This window comes from Macaca nemestrina, chromosome 2, assembly GCF_043159975.1.
Source record: "Macaca nemestrina isolate mMacNem1 chromosome 2, mMacNem.hap1, whole genome shotgun sequence".
NCBI classification, from domain to species: Eukaryota; Metazoa; Chordata; class Mammalia; order Primates; family Cercopithecidae; genus Macaca; species Macaca nemestrina.
The window spans coordinates 169,788,792-169,813,383 of NC_092126.1; the positions used below are offsets into that span (position 1 = coordinate 169,788,792).

The 24,592-nt window shown below is 38.2% G+C and overlaps 2 protein-coding genes across 4 annotated transcripts in view; one reads left to right on the plus strand and one right to left on the minus strand.

Moving 5' to 3' along the window:
* LOC105470377 (coiled-coil domain containing 191) overlaps positions 1–24,592 on the plus strand; it is an 89,165-nt gene that overhangs the window by 60,777 nt on the left and 3,796 nt on the right. For all 3 annotated transcript variants that reach the window (XM_071092394.1, XM_011722288.3, XM_011722289.2), the window contains 3 exons: positions 12,004–12,147; positions 13,736–13,888; positions 14,422–14,567. In XM_071092394.1, the coding sequence (XP_070948495.1) occupies positions 12,004–12,147; positions 13,736–13,888; positions 14,422–14,567 (443 nt within the window). The remainder of the gene's footprint in view (positions 1–12,003; positions 12,148–13,735; positions 13,889–14,421; positions 14,568–24,592) is intronic.
* LOC105470376 (zinc finger DHHC-type palmitoyltransferase 23) overlaps positions 10,468–24,592 on the minus strand; it is a 34,293-nt gene continuing 20,168 nt past the window's right edge. The window contains exon 6 of the mRNA XM_011722286.3: positions 10,468–11,548. Coding sequence (XP_011720588.2) covers positions 11,535–11,548 — 14 coding nt within the window. The 3' untranslated portion in view covers positions 10,468–11,534. The remainder of the gene's footprint in view (positions 11,549–24,592) is intronic.

The following is a 24,592-nucleotide window of genomic DNA, read 5'->3' on the forward strand; positions in this document are numbered from 1 at the left end:
TTTATCCTTCATTCTGTTAATATGGTGTACCACATTTATTGATTTGTGCATATTGAACCATCCTTGCATCCCAGGGATAACTCCCACTTGATCATAGTGTATTATCCTTTTAATGTGCTCTTGAATTTAGTTTGCTACTATTTTGTTCAGGATTTTTGCACTTATGTTCATCAGGTATATTGGCCTATAATTTTTTTTCTTGTATTATCCTTGTCTGTCTTTAGTATCAGGGTAATGCTGGCCTCATAAAATGATTGTAGAAATGTTCCTTTCTCTTCAGTTTTTTTGGAAGAGTTTGAAAATAATTGGCATTAATTCTTTAAATGTTTGATATAATTCACCAATGAAGTCCTGGGTTTTTCTTTGTTAGATTTTTAAATTACTAATTGAATCTCCTTATTTGTTTATTGGTTAGTATAAGGGTCTGTGGCCTTTCTTCCCTGTTCCCAGCTTCCTTGAACCACTCAGCTGTGCTGATTACTTCAGTAATCTGGGTAAGGTAAGAAAGAAGTGGGCCTCTTGGGCAGCATCCTACAAAGCTGAGGGAGCTGAATGCTTTCTCACTCTCCTCTCACTTTCCCCTATGGGAGGAATCACAGGCTGTGGGGGTCTCTCTTGGCATTGAACTGTGCTGCCTTGAGGGAGGGGTGACCCAGATAAAGTGAAACTATTCTTACCGTCTTCAACGTGTCTAGTGATGTGCTGGAACTTCACTGCTGGACTTCTGGACTTCCACAAAGGTACTCTCATCCATGGGTACTTGTCAAAAATCAGTGCTTCTGTGGGGATATAATGGTAGAAAGCTGCTACTCCACCATCTTGCTGATGTCTTTTCTCCATTTATTTAGATCTTTGATTTCTTTCATCATTGTTTCTCACATCTCACATTTTGTTAAATTTGTACCTAAGTACTGCATTTTGGGGGCACTATTATAAATCATATTTTTTAAAATTTTCATACTCCATTTATTCATTGCTAATATGGGAATATAATTCATTTTAGTATGTTGATGTTGTATCCTGCAATCTTGCTAAACTCGCTTTTTGGTTCCAGAAGTATTTTTGTAAATTATTTGGAATATTCTAGATAAACAACCAGGTTGTCTGCTAATAAATGCAGTTTTATTTCTTCCTTTCCAATCTGCATGCCTTTTACTTATTTATCTTGCCTTATTGCACTAGTTAGGACTTCCAGTATGAGATGGAATAGGCATGGGGAGAGAAGACATCCTTGCCTTGTTTCATATCTAGGGGGAAAGCATTCAGTATCTCACCATTAAGTATGATGTTTGCTGTGGGTTTTTCATGAATGCCTTTTATTAGATGAAGGATGTTTTCATTTATTTCTAGATTGCTGAGAGTGTTTATTAACACTGAAAGCTCTTTCTGCATCTTTGATATGATCATATAGTTTTCTTAATTCCTCTACTAATATGGTAAACTACATTGATTGGTCTTCCAATGTAAAATTAGCCTTGCCTTCCTGAGATGAACTCCACTTGGTCATAGTGTGTAATTTTTATATATTGTTAGATTTCATTTGCTGGTATTTTGTTAAGAATTTGGTTTTTGGGGTTTTTGTTTGTTTGTTTGTTTTTGATGGAGTCTCACTCTGTCGTCCAGACTGGAGTGCCATGGCGCAATCTCAGCTCACTGCAACCTCCACCTCCCGGGTTCAAGTGATTCTCCTGCCTTGGCCTCCTGAGTAGCTGGGGTTAGAGGCACGCACCACCACACCCAGCTATTTTTTGTTTTTTTAGTGGAGATGGGATTTCACCATGTTGGCCAGGCTGGCCTGAACTTTCAACCTTGTGATCTGCCCACCTCAGCCTCCCAAAGTGCTGGGATTACAGGCGTGAGCCACCACGTCTGGCCTTTTTTTTTTTTTTTTTGGAGGTATGGTCTCGCTATGTTGCGCAGGCTAGTCTTGAACACTTGGGTTCAAGTTATCTTGCCTAAGCCTTCTGAGGAGCTGGGATTCTAAGCATGCACCACCACACCCAGCCTGCATTTCCTTTTTTTAAATATTATGTTTGTCTTGTTGTGGTATTAGGATAATGGTTAGCCTCATAAAATGGGGAAAGTATACCCTTTTTTACTTTTTGGAAGAGAGTGTGTAAAGTTGGTGTTATTTCTCTCTAAAATGTTTGGTAGAATTCACTGGTGAAACCACCTGGGCCTGGAATTTTCTTTTTTTTAATTATTTTATATTAAATTTTTTATTTCTGTAGGTTTTGGGGGAACAGGTGGTATTTAATTACATGAGTAAATTGTTTGGTGGGGATTTGTGAGATTTAGGTGCATCCATCACCTGAGCAATATACACTGAACCTAATTTGTAGTTTTTTGTCCCTCACCCGGAGTTTTCTTTTTTAAGAGGATTTAAAATAATATATTCTATTTCTTTAATAGATATTGAGCTATTCAGTTTTTCTTTCTTCTTGAGTAAACCTTGGTAGTTTGTATATTTCAAGAAATTTGAGCATTTAATCTAAGTTTTCAAGTCTCTTGGAATAGAGGTCCTAGTATTCTCTTATGACCTTTTTAATGTCTGTGAGATCAGTATTGATGTCTGCTCTTTAAATTTTGATATTGGCGATATATATCTTCTCTCTTTTCTGGTTTACCTGGATATCAGTTTTATCAATTTCATTTCTTTTCAAAAACTAACTTTTGGTTTCATTGGTTTTCTTTGTTATTTTCCTCTTTTCAATTTCATTGATTTCTGCTTTAATTTTTATTTCTGTCCTCCTCCTTAAGATTTTGCTCTCTTCCTCTAGTTTCCTAAGATATAAACTTAAATTATTGATTTCAGAGCTTTCTCTTTTTCTTTCTTTCTTTAGAGACAGGGCCTTGTTCTGTTGCCTAGGTAGGAATGCAGTGGTGTGATCATAGCTCACTGTAATCTCAAACTTCTGGGCTCAGGCAATCCTCTCACCTCAGCCTCCTGAGTAAATGCGACTACAGGCATGCACCACCATGTCCAATTGATTTTTAAAATTTTTTGTAGAGATGGGGTCTCACTATGTTGTCCAGGCTGGTCTTAAGTTCCTGGGCTCAAGAGATCCTCCCACCTTGGCCTCCCAAAGTGGTAAGATTAAAGGCATGAGCCACCATGCCTGGCCTCTCCTTTTCTAGTATATGAATTTACTGCTGTAAATTTCCCTCTAAGTACTCTTTTACTTATATATCATATATTGATATTTTTATCTTTATTTAGTTCAAAATATTTTTAATTTCCCTTGAGATGTCCTCATTGTCCCATGGGTTATTAAGAAGTTTATTCTTTAAAGTTTAAATATTTGAGGACTTCCAGATAACTTTCTACTAGTTTAATGTCTAGTTTTAATTTCTAGTTTAATTTCATTATGTTCTAAGAATGTATATTGCATGAAATTATAAAGTTTTGCTTTATGGCCCAGAATATTGTATATCTCAGTGAATGTTCTGTGTGCACTTGAGAAGAATATGTATAGTACTATAGTACTAAGCTGTCATTGGTCTGCAAAAATGCCAAGTCACATTAAGTATGTCTGTGTCTTACTGTATCTATATCTATATTCTTACTGATTTTTCTGCCTGCTTCTATCAGTTATTGAGAGAGGAATATTGAAGTTTCTAACTAAACTTGGGCATTCATTTCTCCTTTCATATCTATCTGGTTTTGCCTCATGTACTTTGAAGGTTTGTTATTAGGTGCATGTATGTTTAAAAAGACTTACATGGCTGGGCGCAGTGGCTCACACCTCTAATCCCAGCACTTTGGGATGCCGAGGCAGGTGGATCGTGAGGTTAGGAGATCGAGACCATCCTGGCTAACAAGGTGAAACCCCGTCTCTACTAAAAAAAATACAAAAAAATTAGCCAGGTATGGTGACAGGCACCTGTAGTCCCAGCTAATTGGGAGGCAGAGGCAGGAGAATGGCATGAACCTGGGAGGTGGAGCTTGCAGTGAGCCGAGATCAAGCCACTGCACTCCAGCCTGGGCGACAGAGCGAGACTCCATCTCAAAAAAAAAAAAGACTTACATCTATGTCCTATAAAATTGAATGTCTTATAGACATCATATAGCTGTTTCTTCATTTGGTATCTAATCTGATAATCTCAGTCTTTAAACTATTACGTTTAGCCCATTAACTTTAAAGTGATTATTGATAAAACTGGATTAAAAAAAAAATTTTTTTTGAGATGGAGTCTCACCCTTGTTGTCCAGGCTAGAGTGCAATGGCGTGATCTCAGCTCACTGCAACCTCTGCCTCCTGGGTTCAAACGGTTCTCCTGCCTCAGCCTTCCGTGTAGCTGGGATTATAGGCATGCACCACCACGCCTGGCTAATTTTGTATTTTTAGTAGAGACTAGGTTTCATCATGTTGGTCAGGCTGGTCTTGAACTCCCATCCTCAGGTGATCCACCCATCTCAGCCTCCCAAAGTTCTGGGATTACAGGCGTGAGCCACCACACCTAGCCACAACTGGATTAAAATCTATCTTCTTGTTAGCTATTTTCTATTTGTTGTACTTATTCTTTGTTTTTCTTTTTTTTTCCCCTACCTTATCTGGTTTTAATTAAGCATCTTTATGATTCTGTTTTATCATTTTTTTTGTAGTTTTTATTTATACCTCTTTAAAATATAAATATATAAATATAAATGTAATATATATATATATTACATATATATATATGAGATGGAGTCTTGCTCTGTCACCCAGGCTGGAGTGTAGTGGCATGATCTCGGCTTACTGCAACATCTGCCTCCTGGGTTCAAGCGATTCTCCTGCCTCAGCCTCCCGAATAGCTGGGATTGTACATGCCCGCCACTACACCTGGCTAATTTTTGTATTTTTAGTAGAGACATCTTGACCAGGCTGGTCTCAAACTCCTAACCTCGTGATCCACCTGCCTCGGCCTCCCAAAGTGCTGGGATTACCGGCGTGAGCCACTGTGCCTGGCCCTCTTTTGAAAATATTTTTAGTTACCCTAGTGTTTACATTTTTAAAATAATCTCCTTCTACCTGAGTGTGGTAGCATGTACCTGTAATCTCAGCTACTTTGGAGGCTGAGGCAGGAGGACTGCCTGAGTCCAGTAGTTTGAGACAAGCCTGGGTAACATAGCAAGACCCTATCTCAAATAATAATAATAATAATCTCTTTCCACCTTCAAATAACAACACTTTATATGTAGTGAAAGAACCTTCTATCAGTATTTCCCAGTTCCTTCCTCCCATTCCTTTTGGTATTGTTGTCATGTTATATTTTTATGTATACTATAAATAGCCAATATCTTGTTAAACTTATTATTTTAACAATTAGTTTTCTCTTAGTGGAATTAAAAATAAGATGATTACATTTTACCTTTATTTCTTCTGTTTCCCATGCTCTTCATTTCTTTGTATAGATCTAAGTTCTTAACCTATATTATATTCTTTATGCCTGAAGAACTTTCTTTACCATTTCTTGTAGGGTAGATCTGCTGGCAGTGAATTCCTTCAGTTTTTATTTGTCCGAGAGTCTTTATTTTTCCTTCGTTTTTAAAGTATGTTTTTTGCTGGATATAGAATTCTGGGTTGACAGGTTTTTTTTTTTTTTCTTTCAACACCTTAATGATGTTACTGTATTGTTTTCTTGCTGCCTGGTTTCTCACAAGACATCTACTGTAATTCTTACCTGTCTTTCTTTGCGGGTGTCTTATTCTGTTCAGGCTGCCATAACAAAATGTCACAGACTAGGTGGATTAAACAACTGAAATTTGTTTTCTCAACAGTTTTAGAGGCTGGAAAGTCCAAGATCAGGGTGCCTGCATGGTTGGCTTTTGGAAAGGGGTCTTCTTGGCTTGTAGACGGCTTCTTCTCACTGTGTCCTCATATAACCTTTCCTTGGTGTTTGTGTTTGGAGACAGAGAGGGAAGAGGGAGAGAGTGCGTGGGAGAGGGAGAGAGTGCGTGGGAGAGGGAGACAGCACGTGGGAGAGGGAGAGAGCGCATGCGAGAGAGAGCAAACAAGTGCACCATGGTATTGCTTCTTATAAGGACATTAATTCTATACAATTAGGGCTGCACCCTAGGACCCCATTTCACTTTAATTACTTCCTTAGTGGCCCTATGTTCAAATACAGCCACAAGAGGGGTTAGGGCTTCAACATAGTTAACTTTAGGAGGACACAAGCATGCAGTTCATGACAGTAGGTGTTTCCCTTTAGCTACCTTCAAGACTTTGTCTTTGATTTTTAGCAGAATATGATATGTCTAGGTATGGTTGGTTGGTTGGTTGGTTGGTTGGTTTGGTCTTGGCTTTGGTGGTCTTAAGTTTCTTGGATATATTATTTTGTGTTTTGTTACTGATTTTGGAATATGTTTGCCCATTATTTCTTCAAATTATTTCACTTGCCCCATTCTTTTTATTTTCCTTATGGGATTTGTTATGCCAGTGTTACATTGTTTCATACTGTCCCACAGCTCTCAGATGCACTATTGTGTTTTTCACTCTTTTTGCCTTTCAGTTTGTGTAATTTCCATTGCCATATTGTCAGGTTACCTGATTCTTTCCTTGGCTGTATCTTCTAGCAGTAAGCCAGTTGAAGTGCCTCTTCTATCTCTATTGCCATGTGTTTTTTTATTTCTAGCATTTTTGTTTTGAATCTTTTTTTATAGTTTCCACGTCTCTGCTAAAATATCTGATCTGGGATGTCTACCTTTTCCATTAGAACATTTAACATTATTTTTGGAAGTTATTTAAAATTCCCTCTCTGATAGTTCCAGCATCTCTGTCATATCTGAGGCTTGTTCTGATGATTGCCTCATCTTTTCAGGGTGTATTTACTTCTTATCTTTGGGTATGCCTTGTATTTTTTTGTTGAAGGCCAGACCTTTGTTCAGGGCAATAGAAACTGCAACACGTTGGCCTAGAGTGTGGAGATTTGTACTAATTTAGCCAGGAATTGGGCTATGTTTGAAGCTTGTTGTTGCCATGGTCACCATCGTTGAAGTTTGTTGCTGTGTGCTGTAGACACCAGAGACTTTATTGTCTTCTAGTGACTTTGTTTTTGCTTCCTCTTTTGGTTTTGGGTCTTCCTTTTATGCTGCTCCCCAGAGAGAATCTGTTGTTTACAGCTCTCCCAGCTGTAATCCACTATTATTATTGGAAGCTTGTATAACTGTGGTGATAGGGTGTGGATGATGGGGAGAATTCTGTGTTCTGATTAAGTATCAGTGTTTGGAATGCACAGCTTTAGGCACTCAGATAACTTCTGTTCCTACTCCAGTGGTAGAGCTTTTTTCTGCCCCCCTTTTCCCTTTATCCGCAGTGGGTATCCACCACAGTCTCAGTCTGTGACCTTAAAGACCTTCCCTCTGGAGAATAAGGCTTCCCCACCCCCTAAGTGAGGTAGGGAGGACTTGTCTGGGCAGAATCCCCTGCGTGCCCTTCCCTCAGAAGGAGTGCTATTCTGCCAGTGCACTGGGGTGGTTGCTAGGACAGATAAAACTTTTGTTTCCTAAGGAAGAATGCTCTGGGAAGATTTTGCAGTTGCTGTTGTGCCTCTCCCCAGCCAGAACCATGGTGGGAACTTTCTGTGGATTCTCCATGATCTTCTCTGTGAGAGCCTGGTGGGGTTCTTAGAAGAAAACCCTGCAAAGGGATGAGAAGACCCCCCATGACTGTGATCCCCAGGAGCTTCAACCTTCTCATGCTGGCCCACTCACTCTCTGCCTCCATCAGTTCACCAACATTTCTAGTTTAATCGTCTTACTCACTCATATGGTATCCAGTGGCTTCTGCCTCGGATAAACAAATGCTTAGGTCTTGTGCTTCCTTGAAGATGCCTGTCTCTCCAGATTTGGGGGTAGCTTCAGATCTCTGATCAGTTCACAAAAAAAATCATGAATTCGTTGCCTGACCAGCTTTTTCCTTGTTGGAAGAAAACCACTTACGTAGAACAAGAATGGTGAAAAGTACATTACTGACTAAGAGATCATTTTATTTCTCTCACTATACCAAGCCCAAACATTTTCTTCTTAGAAGCTGCAGTTCATAGCAATAGATACAAAGAGTTTGTCACATAGACTAGTTTCCATTCCATTAATTGACTGGAGCTATCTGAATTGAGATAGATGCATTTATAGACTGGCTATACTTGAGTCTTCTTTGAGGACAACTTTAGATATAAAATGCACATGGCAATTGTCTTCTTTTCCCTCTGGACAAAGATGCTCTACACAATGTGCTTCTCCACTCAGATTTTCATGGGTCTTATTCCTTTTGAGGCATCAAGTTCTGCCAAGCAATTCTTTACTTCCTTATATACTTTATATAGCTTTTCCCAGTAAGCAACCTCCAAGGCCATAGTAGTGTTATTCCTCTGGATATCAAAAAGATAATGGCACTTCTGAGCAAGTGCCTTCTGAGACTTCTCTAAATCATTTGCATCCTAGATGTGTTTGGTTGAACTCTGCTTAACCTCTTCTATTTGGGCAGTTTTTTGGCTCACTGAGTGTACCAGCAAATTGTCCAACAGAGGTACCATGTTTTCTAATGACGTAAATAAAAGACCCTACTGTTGATATGATAAAGTGTCTGGTGAATCATATATATTTCTTTGGAGAGATACTATGAGATAAACCCAGTTATGTGTGTATAGGGTGCTATGACACCATTTTAGATAAAGGAACTGGAAGAATTCCTCAGGGATAAGCCCCCATGACAGACCCATCCTCTATATTCAGCAAGAGGTGGTACAGGGGCAAGACATGGCTACAGCTTAGTGTCCCCATGACCCTGCTAGAAGAGCATGTTGGGTGCCACAGTAAGGTGGCCACTCAGAGGTCTCACACAGTGACCTTCCAAAAATAAAAATCTAACCTCTTCTTAACACCCCCTCTATGTTTATTAAATGCTTATACTTAACAGGCAGTAACTTTTATGGCTATATATACTTCTGATTGATGGGCAGCTGAAGTTTGTGGTTGAAAAAATAATTTTATCAGAGAAAACAAGGCAAGATTTAAAGTTTTCCATAATTGTTTGTCAAGTATATTTGCACATTGAACAAATATCTGTAAAGCATTTACTACATGATAGTCATTGTTCTAGATGTTAGAATGTAGCAATGAAGAAGACCAATAACAGCCCTGCCCTCTGAAAGCTTATATGCTAGTTGGGGAAATTTGCTAGTTTAGTCAAATTAATGACTAAAGAAGTAGGGAGAGAGTGGTATAGTTGGTGGAAGCAGTATGGGAAATACCTCTCTGAAGAGCTGATATTTGAGCTCCTGGATGCTGAGGCGGCCTCCACAGTGTCTAGTGGGGGCATGTTAAATGTGAGATACCTATTAGACATCCAAATGAACATGTCCAATATGTGCTTGGGTATATAAGCCTGGACGACAAGATTGTGTATGGAAGTGAAAAAACAAGTCAATGTTTTTAATGCTCTGGAAGTAGCTGTAATCAACTTGGGAGACTGGATAGAGTAGAGATAAGAGTCCAAGATCAAGACCTAAGGACTATAAATAGCTATTCAGAGGATGAGGAGCTAGTGAGGTAGAAAGAGAACAGGAGAGTTTAGAATCAAAACACCAAGAGAAAAAAGTATTTCTGTTAGGGGAGTGATGGGAGTGGTGAATTTGGCTGAATGCTACTGAGTTCAATTAAAAGTAGCACGGATAAATGATTCTTTGATTTGGAAGCCCAGCAAGCATTCATGACCTAGAGCAACAGGGCTTTCAGTGGTGTGCTAGGAAAGGAGCCCCATTTCCAGTGGGCTGAGGAGAGAATAGGTGAGGAACTAGAGACCATAAGTATAGATGCGGATCTCATGAGATCAGAGATAGATGGGGATCTCATGAGATCAAAGAGATCTGCATCTGTACTCATGGCCTCTAGTTCTTTTTTGTTAGTTTTTGTTTGTTTGTTTTATTTGTTTTTTTTTGTTTTGTTTTGTTTTGAAGAGGGGAGATACTGGCACATGTTTGCATACTGATGGGAATAATCCAGTAGTAAGGGAGAAATTCATGATGCAGAAGAGCAGAGTATAAATTACAGGAGTGGGTAAGCAGGAATATATTCTAGAGCACAAAGGGAGAGTAGCATACAAGGGACAGAAGGCCAAGAGTTTTGGGGCAGAGTCAATTTCCCTGTACTTTTTTTTAACATAGCTGTAATTTCTGGCTTTTCTTCTAAAGCATACTAGCTGACAAAGCCACACATTTATTTCAGAAAGAAGCCCAGATTTTATACCCCTTTTTAGCCCGAGTGAACTATGTATTCTATGAAACCCTAGCTACACAGATCCCCACTATAAGTGCCATCTCAAAACGGCATCATATCATGTAATCCTCACAGTAAATCATGGATGCAGGTGCTATTAAAGACATTTTATATACAAGGAGATTGAAAATGTATTATTAATGAAATACAACCAGCTCTATTGAGGAATCCTTAATAGAGGGAGGAGCTACACATTTGAATTAAATTGCTGTGTAAGAATACAACATTTTGACTTAAACAGAACTCATGTTTTTCTTTATTTTTTCCATGGAAATGTAGACTTTGAAAAAGTCTGGTTTTCCCCACAATTCTCCTGAAAATAGTTTTCCTTTTGGAGCCGATAACACCAGCCATAGTTATCATTCTAGGAGATATTTACACCGTAACTTATCTGTGCATGAGAACAGGTTCTTTTGTCTGAGCCTGAGGGCTTCTCCAAAGGTTATTATCTGCGTTAGATGTCTGTCTGCAAGATGCAGCTGCTGCCTTAATGCTACAGGGACATTTCAGTGGATGTGGAAGGGTCAGTTTCTGTTTTCCTCCCCACTTAACCCTCAGCTTCCTCTTACTACGCATGAGAAAATTGTTGTAAATTTTCTCTCTGGCCATTTCATTCAACAAGTATCTCAAGTGCCTGGAATAAAGAGTATAAAGCTTATTTTGGTTTAATGTCTGAGAGAATATGGACATTTCATTTTTCAGAGCTTGTACAGAAATAGGCAGTTTGTATTGGAAAATTAGAGCAATTCTTCCTTCCATATTAGAAATGTTCCATTGCTCTCTCTGTAATGTTTCTCTCACAGAAGGCTCAGGCACAGTAAGTAGCTTGTCAGGATCAGCCAGTTCACCACTGCCTTTTTCCTGATGTGAAATCATATGAAGTAAAGGAAATCAGCTTAAATTAAATGTTTGTGTATTTATGCTGCAAAGATGACGACTATGAAAGCAGTCTTCAGTCTTTGTTGCTCTTGTGTCTTTCACCGCAGGTGTCACTTGCTCCCATTCACCCTTTCTGGGTAGATTTCTTTTTCTCTCACCTTTACTATAAGCTATTTTTATTACCAGAGAAAAAGGAAATAAAGGAAATAATGATACCTATAGGGTCGATCATTAAGTTTTTGTCATCTTTCTTGGTCACACCCCTGAGGGGTACAGTTCTTTGAGGGTCATGGAGTGTCTTTTCTCAGTGTATTACCAGGAATAGTTCATCTTTTTCCTTCTTAGGAGAGGGAAGGTAGCTTAATGATGATCAACTATCTTTAACTTGCCTCTGGACTTACTGTTCTTCACCTAAAAAGAAAAATAGCTTAGTAGTAAGAATATTCTTCTGGACTTTTAATGGAGTATCATTAAATTTCTATCCCATAGTTTAAATGAAGTGGCTGTATGGCTGGGTTTTTCATATGAGGGAAAAAATCCTGATTGCTCTCCTAACTAGATGTTTTACCTTTTAGTAACTTGGTGAGAGGTAAATTATTTCTGTGAACAATACTGAATAAACCCAAGAATATGCATAGCCCTGATTCTTGTAGACTCATGACCAGCTTCTCCTGACCCTCTTAGCAGAATTATTTCCTTCTTTTTTTTTTTTTTTTTAAAGAAAAAGCCCTATTATCCAGAGCTCTGTTATCATGATTAACACACCGTCCAATGGTTACATGTTCAAATTAAATTCATTAGCTTTTCATTGAAATGAAATTCATTCGTTTTTTGATCACAGCATTTTGCTTTTTAATCTTTTCCAGAAAGAACTTGAGAAGCAGAAGAGAATTAAGAGGAACCAGCAGCTGGAAGCAATAGCCAAAGAACATTATGAAGGTGTCTTGCTAAGGAAAAAAGGTCTAGAGCCTTGGAAGATATTGAGAATGCAAAGCAAACAAAACGTCCAGGTGCAGTGTTACCCCCCAGATTAGAAAATGAACTTTTCCAAATAGGATGGATACCCAGTTAAGCTTGGGGGAGGGGAGGGTTTGGTGATTTGAAGCCAGAAAGATAAATTAATTGAATGTGTATAATTGTTCTGGATACAATTTTTGATTTGGTCTTCTAAGGTAGAGAAGGACTTTGTAATTGAATAGGTTGGAAAAAATGAGAGGAAATGTTTTATTAGAGATCCCCCCAAGGTAAGATGAATAGAAGCTTCTCTCAGTTTGAGTAAGAGAAGAGTTATTACCATAAGGTACATTGGTCAGGTTTCTGCCTGTGATAAAGTTGAATAACAAACAACCCCCAAATATCAGTGGCTTACAGCTCAAGTATTTATTTCTCACTCATATGTCTGTGGGCCAGTTGTGGATTGAGTTCAGGTCTCTCCCCAAGCCTCTCATTCTGGTTACAGCAGCTATTCAGAGCTACAAAAGGCCAAACCAAATTATGTAAACCCACTGCTTATATTATGTCCACATTCCACTGGCCAAAGCAAATCATAGGGCCAAGCTCAAAGTCACTGAGGAGAAAAGGAGCTCCATCCACTCTACAGGGAGGAACTGTGAAATCACATTGCAAAGAGTATGGGTGTATAATTCTATTAGAGAGAACAGTTATTCACTCTACTGCAGAGAGATATATGAAATCAAACACCACTGAAATTTCTAAAATTTCCCTAACAAATTTATCCAGTGCATTCAACTAAATGATTAAAAATTCAAACTAGATAAAATGTTATTTCATCTTTTGGCTCTCAGGCTGCTGAGTCCAGGACAGACAGAAATCTCTAGTGCCACAGAGACCTCCATGGTGGTCATTTTGGCCAATAAATATGACTTCCAAGAGACTCACATGAATCAATCACATTCACAGTGCCAGATATCTAGACAAGGCTTAGAAAAATGTGTCATTGTTTGGAGAGGACTAAGGGAGAAGACTTTTCCCCTCCTGCCTCTTAAAAGAATATAACAGTTACTTTTAAAAATCTATAAATTCTGATTTGTATGTTTATTTTGATAGAATGATAGTTGAAAAGACATTAAATTATTCATGTTATTTTCTATCAGATGGTTTTGTGGTTTATTGATAATGTCTAAATGTCAATGCTGGTGACAGCTCATTCCACAACACTAATTGAAAGTATGGGCATTTCCTCAATTAGACAGTGGTTAAGTCATGAGAAAGAGAGGTTTGTTGTGGAGTTGCTGTCCAAGCTCCAGGAGAGCAAACTGAGAATGTTGCCAGCTACCCACTCCAAAACTCAGGGGAAGTGAAGTAATGGCTTAGAGGTTGTTTGTTCCGTTTCCATAACCAGCAAATCACTGTGGTCTTCAGGGAGCTGGCATTGAAAGGCCAGTCGTGATGTGAATCTATAACCTCCATAGAATAGGTCAACAGTAAAAGCTTTTAGGACACAGGCTGCATGTACCTTCAGATTATTCTCTACCAACTGCCTAAATGTGTTTTATAGCATCATTTCCAAAGGTGATGTGTTTGTTTAAATGATTTTAAATGTAAGGAATCATATTTCTCATTTAAAAAATTATCCAGGTGGCAGAAGAACATTACTGTTTGTTCCTGCAGAGGAAATATCTGCTGACCTGGTTCCAGTGTAGTCAGGAAAGTCTGGCTAGAAAGATGGCCCAGGCTGATCAATTTTATTCCCAAATACTGCTTAAGAGAGTCATCCGGAGCTGGCTACAGGTAAGGATATAGGGAAGGGCACCCTAAATACATCTCATTGCTCAGTCCTATTTAAGAAAACTAAATGGAATCCAGAATGTCCAGGGTCATTATGTTTTTTCAAGAACAAAAGAATAGTCAATCCCATTCACTGCTTTGAAATAAATGTGAAAATGGCAAGTCAATTTTTTATTAGTGTAAAATACTAAGCATGTGTTTGTTTCATGGAGTGTGTATAAACTGTAAGTTATCATTCCATCAGCTTTTGTTTTTATACTCATTTCTTGTTTCTTGTCTCACAGTGCTCAAGTGATTTAGAAACTCACCCCTTCAATCTTATAACTGTTTCTACTCGTGTGTTCTGTTACCATTTTTAGGGTACATTATAGAGGATATTATCTTGGCTGCCAGGTTATCCTTTTCTTTGTGTCTCTAGTGTCATTTGTTTCTTTTGTTTCATTTCTGTTTCAATTCTGTCTTTTGTGCTGTTTATTTGCTCTAATTCTTTGTCAACTGATATTTTTTCTCTCACTTATTTCTGTCTTCATCCTCAGTACATGACTGATCTGCAGGAAGAAGTAAGAAAATTTTGTGTACATTTTCTTCAGAAGAAGATTTTCGGGGCCTGGTTTAACATGGTCAGGGAGGTGAAGATCGATTCTCAGGGCAAGCATGAGATTGCAGCGGAGCACAGTGACAGGTGAGGTTTTGATCTTGAGGAAAATTCACTCTCTGACTTCACAATTGCTCAGCAATATATTCTGCTCCTACAATGTGTCTGCAAAGATGAGCTGGGGGCTAGGAGAGCAGGGTACTTGGAAACACCAGGCAGGGGTGGGAGTCCCGGCTCACCGGCAAGGTGGTGAACCCCCTAGGACTCCAGGGTCCCCATCTTTAAAATGAGAAGGGGAGGAGGAGGAGACCTGCCCTTTTTGCCTCACAGAAACTGGCAAGAGAATAAAATGATGTGACCTATATGAAACACACCTAAGCGAAAGTACTGTATTCTTTGTTAGTCATATATAGTTTTCTTTTTTAAGTTCAGTTTCTCTTTCAACATTATTTATTGTGAAATATATGACAAATATAGAAAAGTGCTGAAATCATACAAATACAGCTTAACAAATGACTGTAAAGTGAACACCCTTTGTCACCACCACTGAGGTCAAAAAGTTGAACATTGCTGTCACACAGGCTCCTTCCCAAGTCTCTCCTAAACTACTCTGACGTTTACAATGAACATTTCCTTTTCTTTTTACTCTCTTCCTAAGTATGCAGCCTTCAATGCTATAGTTTTTCCTGGTTTGGAACTTTATATATATGGAATCATACTATATGCTATATTAGTATTTAAAATACAGTTATGTTTTATTTAATCCAGTTGTCTTTGAGAAATAAGGTATTCTGTATAAGTAAGTTTTATATTTGTTTCCTAGTTTTAAGCATTTGGACAGAATGTTCTTAATTTCATTATGCACTTCCCTTTAAGAGTGGTGATTTGGTGTCATTCTTTATGAGCATCAGTTAGTGTGCCGGGTGTATTCAGTGATGCCTCCAGTTTTTTTGAGGAATGACGACTGTTGTGTGGGTGTAGAAGAGTGCCCCTTTTCTCAGCATCACTCTGTTGCCCAGGCTGGTGTGCAGTGGAGTGATACTGCAACCTCTGCCTCCCGGGCTCAAGCGATTCTCGTGCCTCAGCCCCCCAAGTAGCTAGGATTACAGGCACACACCACCACACCCGGCTAATTTTTGTATTTTTAGTGGAAATGGGGTTTCACCATGTTGGCTGGTGCTGTTTTCTTTTTATTGGTGTGTTTGTGCATGGGTGTTTATTTCTGTTCCTTGTAGTAGTGTTCCTATCTTATTGCCATGAGGGTGCCTATCTCCACCAAAACCTGTTTGTCCTTGTTTAAGTTACAGATACTGGAGATCAGTGGAGTAGGAAAACAGATAAGCAAGTTGATTATAGTTTTGTCTAAATTAAAACAAATAGGCAATAAGTGAGGGTATTCAGAGGATTTCCCTTTGAATAAATGATTGAGCTTTAGCGTTTGAAGTTTAGGACTCAATATCTATGTGACCTTGAACAAATAACCTTTCAAAGCCTCCCTGTTCCTCTTTCATAAAATGAGGATAGCAACAGAACCTATCTTATGGATTGCTGTGAACACTAAACAGGGTACTATAATAACTCACTCAGTGTACTGCTGGCCCAAAATAATAACTAACTTTTTTTTTTCAGTTTAGTGTCATTGCAGATATATTATTATTAAACATCCTTTTTGCCTGCCTACGTTTTCTGTTTCTCAGCCACTGTATGCAGACTGAGAGATTCATTTGGGGCTTTCGCACAAACCATCTCATCTGATAGCAGTCATAACTTGGGTGTGGGGAGATGACCTTATTTCCATTTTCAGGCAAAGAAATAAGCAACAGGCAGGTAGGTGAATTGCCCAAGGTATACAAATAACAAATGGTTGCTCCCTGAACTCCAAATTAGGTTGACTCTAAAACATTCTTTTCTTGCTACATCAGTCTTCCTCCCCATTTTTCTAATTCTCCCTCTGTTTTTTTGTTTTTTTAGCTTTTTTTTTACCCTGAGACAAAGTCTTACTCTGTCACCCAGACTGGAGTGTAGTAATAGGATCTCAGGTCACTGCAACCTCTGCCTTCTGGGTTCAAGCGATTCTCATGCCTCAGCCTCCCAGGTAGCTGGGATTTAAAGGCATGTACTGCCATGCCCAGCTAATTTTTGTATTTTTAGTAGAGACGGGTTTTTTTTTTTTTTACCATGCTGCCCAGGCTGATCTCGAACTCTGGCCTCAAGGAATCCACCCACCTCGGCCTCCCAAAGTGCTAGGATTACAGGTGTGAGCCATCGCGCCTGGCCTCATTTTTAACTATAAAATAGTAAGATAGTCATCCTATTTAGGATTTGAAGTTATGAAATCAATGTAGGAATCCATGCAATCAATAAGAACCAAATTCTCAGCCAGTCTCTACTTGATATAAAAGCATTGCTATGGTTTCACCTCTTCCCACTTTGCTTTTTGTTCACCATGTTCTGGCCCCACTGGCCTTCTGTAGTGTTCCTCAGACAAGCAAAGCTTACTTGTGCTTCAGAGCTTCACATAACCTGATCTCATCATTTAGCTCTCTGCTTAAATGTCACCTCCCTAACCACCCTATCCATTAAACTGCTACTTCCTTCACAGCACTTAAGACTCTCTGAAAGTATATAATTTACTGTTTACATGTTATTGCCTGTTCCCCCCTAACAGAGTGGAAGCACCACATCTTGCTCATTGCTGTGTTCTCAGTATATGACAGTGCTTAGTACATAGGTAACACAGTAAATATTTGGTAAATGTATGAATAGATGAACTTTATTGTAGGATTGACACTAATATTTAAGGTCACCATTCTTTAAAAGGGGCTTTAACATTTAACAATTGATATTCAAAGTTCATATTCAATTTTATATGAACGAAAGAATACTGTATAGAAGAGCTGTGGATGAAAGGAAGGAGAGACATCTATTGGTCTTAAGTCTGACCTTTAAGCTGCAATAACATTGAGAAAGATGATTCTCAATAAGAACAGAACTTTTAATCTTACATTATCCATATCACTTCTAGATAATTCTATAAATTTTATAAATCTAGCTGAGCTGGATCAGTATTTCTAATATGTCTGATATTGTCTTGTTACCATAGTTCTTAACCACAGTATGAACATGAAATAGGTAATAATGAAAGTCACAGACCTACACCCCAGAAAATGCATGTATGCATATAACATACAACTTTACACAAAGTGTCAAGGATTTTATGGGCTCCAGCTTAAGAAACCTTACCTTGGTGACTTAAATCATACTTATTGTACAATACACCCACAGGTAATTATCAAGACATATTTGCCAAGCATAAAAAAATACCTAATAACATGGCCCCTGGTGCTCATAATTTAGTAGAAAACATAAAAGATTAGAGAGAAAGAGAGAGATTGAGACAGCAAGAGAAAGGTTTACTAGAGCCAAGATGAACCGGGGCTTAAAGCACCATCTAGTGCCAAAAAGGAGGCAGCCACATAGCAGGAGAACAAAAAAGAAATTAAACAGGTAAATTACAGACAATCTCAAATCAAACATACCCACTGAAAACCAAACAAGCCAGACAGAGAAGACTGAAATAAATAAATAATCCTTCGGTACAAAGGCATAGACAAGAAACAACAGCGAGTTGGCCGGGCGTGGTGGCTCACACCTGTAATCCCAGCACTTTTGGGAGGCCAAGGTGGGTGGATCACCTGAGTTCAGGAATTCGACACCAGCCTGGCCAACATGGTGAAACCACATTTTAATAAAAATACAAAAATTAGCCAGGCCTGGTGGTGTGCGTCTGTAGTCCCACCTACTTGGAAGGCTGAGGCAGGAGAATGGCTTGAACCTGGAAGGTGGAGGTTGCAGTGAACTGAGATCGCACCACTGCACTCCAGCCTAGGCACTTCAGCAAGACTCTATCTCAAAAAAACAAAAACCGCAAACAGGGAACCATGACCTTCCCAGATAGACAAAGCAGGGAACCAGTGACTAATCCTAATGAGAAGGCAAAATGTAAACTCTAACCAACATTCAAAATAGCAGTTTTAAGAAAACCCAGTGATCTTCAAGATAACAAAGAAAAGCAGTTCTGCAATTCTTCAGATAAATTTAACGAAGATTTAAAAAGTCAAACAAATCTTGGAACTGAGAAATACATTTGCTGAACTGAAAAATCATGAGATGTTTTCCACAGCCAAATGGATCAAGCAGTGGAAAATCAGTGAGCCCAAAGACAAGCCACTTGAAAATACGATATCAGAAGAGAAAAGAAAAAGGAATGAAAAGGAATGAAGACAGCCTACAAGATATAGAAAATTACCTCAGAAGACCATATCTAAAAATTATTGGTGTTGAAGAGGGAGTTGAATGAGACCAAAGGGTAGAAAGCTTATCCAAAGAAATAAAAATAGGAAACTTCCCAAAACTTGAGAAAGACATATCCAGGTATAGGAAAGTCAGAGAACCCCAAACAAATTTGACCTAAACTCTCAAACGTCAAGGACAAAGAGGATCCTAAAAGCAATAGGAGAAAAGAGGCAAATAACATATAATGAAGCTCCAATTCATCTGGCAACAGACTTCTCAGCAGAAACTGTACAGGCCAGGAGAGAGCAGGATGAGATTTTCAAAGTGCTGAAAGAAAAAAGAAAAAAAAAAACTGCCATCCAAGAATACTGTATCCATCAAAGCCATATTTCAAATATGAAGGACAGAGAAAGTTTTTCTCAGAAAAACAAATGCTGAGAGAATTCACCAACACCAGACCCATCTTACAAGAAATGTTAAAGGGAGTTCTTCAGTCTGAAAGAAAAAAAACACTAACACAAAAAGAAAACAGTTGACAGTAGAAACCCTACTGGTAAAATTACATCAACAAACCCAGAATACTCTAATACTGTAATTGTGGTATGTAATCAACTTATAACTCTAGTATGAAGCCAAAAAGAGAACTCTATCTAAAACAATAATAGCTACAGCAGCCTGCTAAGTGATAGGTAATATAAAACATGGAAACTAAGACAAGAAAAAGTCAAAATGTTGGAGGATTTCTAAAAAGAAAAGGCAACAAATTAAAACTATCAGAGAAAATCGTTTTGCCACAAGGGAAAACAGTAAAAAAGGAAGACAGGAGTTACAAAACAACCAGCAAACAAGGAAAGAAAAAATTGCCATAGTAAGTCCTTACTTATCAATAACTGAATACAAATGGACTCAGTTCTCCAATTAAAAGACATAGAGTGGCTGATGAATAAAGAAATAAGATCCAACTATATGCTGCGTAGAAGACACCTACTTCACCTGTAAAGACATACATAGACTGAAGGAGATAGAAAAAGACATTCCAAGCAAGTGGAAACCAAAAACACAGCAGGAATAGCTATACTTATGTTAGATAAAACTGATTACAAGTCAAAGACTATAAAGAGAAATAAAGAAGGTCATTATATAATGATAAAGAGTTCAATTCAGCAAGAGGATATAACAATTATAAATATCTATGCACTCAACATCAAGCACCCAAGTATATAACACAAACAATAAAGGGAGAGATAACTGCAATACAATGATAGGGGACTTCAACACGCCACTCTCAGTAGTGGACAAATTATCTAGGAAGAAAATCAACAAAGACACATCAAAGTTAAACCAGAAACCAGGCCAAATAGGTCTGACATTTAAAGAACATTTTGCCCAACTGTTGCAGAATACACATTCTTTTTATCAGCACATGGAACATCCTCCATAATAAGACCATATCTTAGGCCACAAAACAACTCTCAACAAATTCAAAAAACAGAAATTATGCCAAGTATCTTTTCGGACCACAACAGAATAAAATCAGGAATCAGTAAGAGGAACTTCAGAAACTACACAGATACAAGGAAATTAAACAGCATGCTCCTGAACAACCAATGGATCAATTAAGAAATTAAGAAAAAAATTTAAACTTTCTTGAAACCAATATAAATGGAAATACCATAGATCAAAATCTACGGATTATAGTAAAAGCAGTCACTTCTTTTAAGAGAGAAGTTTATAGCAACAAACACTTACATCAAAAAAGTTGAGAGACTTCAAAAAATAAGTTAACTGTACTCCTCAAGGAAATACAGAAAAGCAAGAACAAACCAAACCCCAAATTATTAGAAGAAAGGAAATAATATAAATCTAAGCAGAAATAAATGAAATTGAGACTTTTTCTGACTCAAAATCAGAAATGAAAAAGGAGACATAACAACTGAGACATCAAAAATACAAAGAATCACTAGAGACTATTATGAACACCTACACATCAATAAACTGGAAAACATAGAAGAAATTGATAAATTTCTGGACAGATACAACCTACCAAGATTGAACAATGAAGAAACAGAAAACCTCAACAAACCAATAATGAGTAATGAGATTGAAGCTGTAATAAAAAGTCTCACATCAAAGAAAAGCCCAGGACCTAATGGCTTCACTGCTAAATTCTACCAAACATTTAAAGAAGAACTAATACAAATTCTACTCAATTTCTTCAAAAGCAATTGAAGAGGAGAGAATACTTCCATACTTATTCTATGAGGCCAGCATTAGCCTGATACCAAAACCAAACAAGGACATGATAAAAAAATAAATTAATTAATTAAAAAAACTACATATTCCTGATGACCACAAATGCAAAATCTTCAACCAAATACCAGCAAACCCAATTCATTAACACATTGAAAAGATCATTCACCATGATCAAGTGGGATTCATCCCAGGGATCCAAGGATGGTTCATCTTATGCAAATCAATAAACATGATACATCACATTAACAGAACCAAGAACAAAAACCATATTATTATTTCAAGAGATGTCAAAAAAGGCATTCGATAAAATGAAACATCCTGGCCAGGACCAAAATGCCCACTTTCAGCACTTTTATTCAATATAATACTGCAAGTCCTTGCCAGAGCAGTTAGACAAGAGTAAAAAGTAAAGGGCATCCAGGCCAGATGTGATGGCTCATGGCTATAATCCCAGGGCTTTGGGAGGCCAATATGGAAGGATCATTTGAGGCCAAGAGTTCAAGACCACCTGGGTGACACAGAAACCCTGTCTTTAAAAAAAAAAAAGTATCCAAATTGAAAAGGAAGAAGCCAAATTAGCCTTGTTCACGGATGACATGATCTTATGCTTAAAAAAAACTAAAGACTACACCAAAAAAACTGTTAGATCTGACAAATTCAGTAAAGTTGCAGAATACAAAATCAGCATTAAAAAATCAGTAGCATTTATTAATATATACAACAACAGTGAAACATCTGAAAAAGAAATCAAGAAAGCAATCCCACCTTAACTAGCTACAAAGAAAATAAAATACCTGGGAACCAATTTAACCAAGGAAGTGAAAGATCTATATAAGGAAAACTATAAAACACTAAGGAAAGAAGTTGAAGAGGACACAAACATATAGAAAGATATGCCATGCTTATGTGCTGGAAGACTTCATACAGTTAAAATTGCAATACTACCCAAAGCAATTTACAGATTCAATGCAATCTCTATCAAAATACCAACAACATTCTTCATAGAAATAGAAAAAAAATACACTTTTACACTGTTGGTGGGATTGTAAACTAGTTCAACAATTATGGAAAACAGTATGGCGATTCCTCAAGGATCTAGAACTAGAAGTACCATATGACCCAGCCATCCCATTACTGGGTATATACCCAAAGGATTATAAATCATGCTGCTATAAAGACACATGCACACGTATGTTTATTGCAGCACTATTCACAATAGCAAAGACTTGGAATCAACCCAAATGTCCATCAGTGACAGACTGGATTAAGAAAATGTGGCACATATACACCATGGAATACTATGCAGCCATAAAAAAGGATGAGTTCGTGTCCTTTGTAGGGACATGGATGCAGCTGGAAACCATCATTCTCAGCAAACTGTCGCAAGAACAGAAAACCAAACACCGCATGTTCTCACTCATAGGTGGGAACTGAACAATGAGATCACTTGGACTCGGGAAGGGGAACATCACACACCAGGGCTTATCATGAGGAGGGGGAGGGGGGAGGGATTGCATTGGGAGTTATACCTGATGTAAATGACGAGTTGATGGGTGCTGACGAGTTGATGGGTGCAGCACACCAACATGGCACAAGTATACATATGTAACAAACCTGCACGTTATTCACATGTACCCTAGAACTTAAAGTATAATAATAATAATAAAAAAGAAAGAAATAGAAAAAAATTCCTAATATTTATATGAAACCACAGAAGAACCTGAATAGCCAAAGCAACACTGAGCAAAAAGAGCAAAGCTCTAGGCATCACACTACCCGACTTCAAAATTTATTACAAAGCTATAGTAACCAAAACAGCTTGGTACTGGCATAAAAACAGACATATAGACCAATGAAATAGAACAGAGAACCCAGATTTAAATCCACACATTTACAACCAACTCATCTTTGGCAAAAGTGCCAAAAACATAAAATGGGGAAAGGGCAGTCTTTCAGTAAGTGGTGCTGGAAAAACAGTATAACTATAAGCAGAAGAATGAAATGAGACCCCTTTTCTCTCACCATACACAAAAACCAAATCCAAATGGGTTATAGATTTAAATCTAAGTCCAGAAACTATGAAACTACTAGAAGAAAACATTGAGACAATGCTCCAGGCCATTGGTCTGGCCAAAGACTTTTTGCGTAAGACCTCAAAAGCACAGACAACCAGAGCGAAAATAGATAGCTGGGATTACATGGAGCTAAAAAGCTTCTCCACAGCAAAGGAAACAACCAAGTGAAGAGATAACCCACAGAATGGGAGAGAGTATTTGCAAACTGTCTGTATAGTTTGGATGTTTGTCCCCTACGCTTCATGTTGAAATCTGATGTTGGACGGAAGTGGGGTCTAATGGGAGGTATTTGGGTCCTGGAGATGGATTGCTTAATGAAGGGCTTAACACCATCCTCTCTAAATGAATGCATCTCACTCTATCAGTTCCCGAAGAGCTGGTTGTCAAAAAGAATCTAGCACCTCCCTCCCCCCTTTTTTTTGCTTTCCTCTCTTGCCATTGGATCTCTGCACATGATAGCTGCCCTTCCATCATGAATGGAAGCAGCCTGAAGTCCTCACTAGAAACAGATGCTAGTGCCATACTTCTTGTACAGCCGGCAAAACTGCAAGTCAAACCTCTTTTTTTAAATAAATTACCCAGCCTCAGGTATTCCTTTATAGCAACATATACATATGGACTAAATTGCCATCTGACAAGGGATTAATAACCAGAATATGTAAGGAACTCAAACAACTCAATAGCAAAAAAACCCAAATAATCCAATTTAAAAATGGGCAAGGCCATTATAGTGACTCACACCTATAATCCCAACACTTTGAGAGGCCAAGGTGGGTGGATTGTTTGAGTCAAGGAGTTCAAAACCAGCCTGGGCAACATGGCAAAACCCCATCTCTACCAAAAAAAAAAAAAAAAAAAAAAACCAAAAATTAGCCAGGAGTAATGACACACACCTGTAGTCCCAGCTACTCGGGAGGCTGAGGTGTAAAGGATCGCTTGAGTCCAGGAGGTGAAGGTAGAAGGGAGCCAACATCACGCTGCTACAGTCCAGCCCGGGCAACAGAGTGAAGCCCTGTCTTAAAAAAAAAAAAGTGGGGGAAGGATCTAAATAGACATTTCTCAAAAGACATACAACTGGCCAAAAAGTATACGATAAGATGCTCAGCATCACTAATTATCAGAGAAATCCAAATCAAAACCACAATGCGATATCATCTTATACCTACAGTAAAATGGCTTTTTATCAAAGACAGTGAATAACAGATGCTGATGAGGATACGAAGAAAGGGAAACCCTCATACACTGTTGGTGGGAATGTAAATTAGTACAGCCACTATGGAGAACAGAATGGAGGTTCCTGAAAAAACTAAAATTATAACTACCATATGATCCAGCAATTCCACTAATAGGTATATCTCCAAAAGAAAGGAAATCAATATATCCAAGAGATATTTGCATGTCTGTGATTATTACGGCACTGTTCACAATAGCCAAAATATGGAATCAACCTAAGCGCCCATCAGTGGATAAATGCATAAAGAAAATATG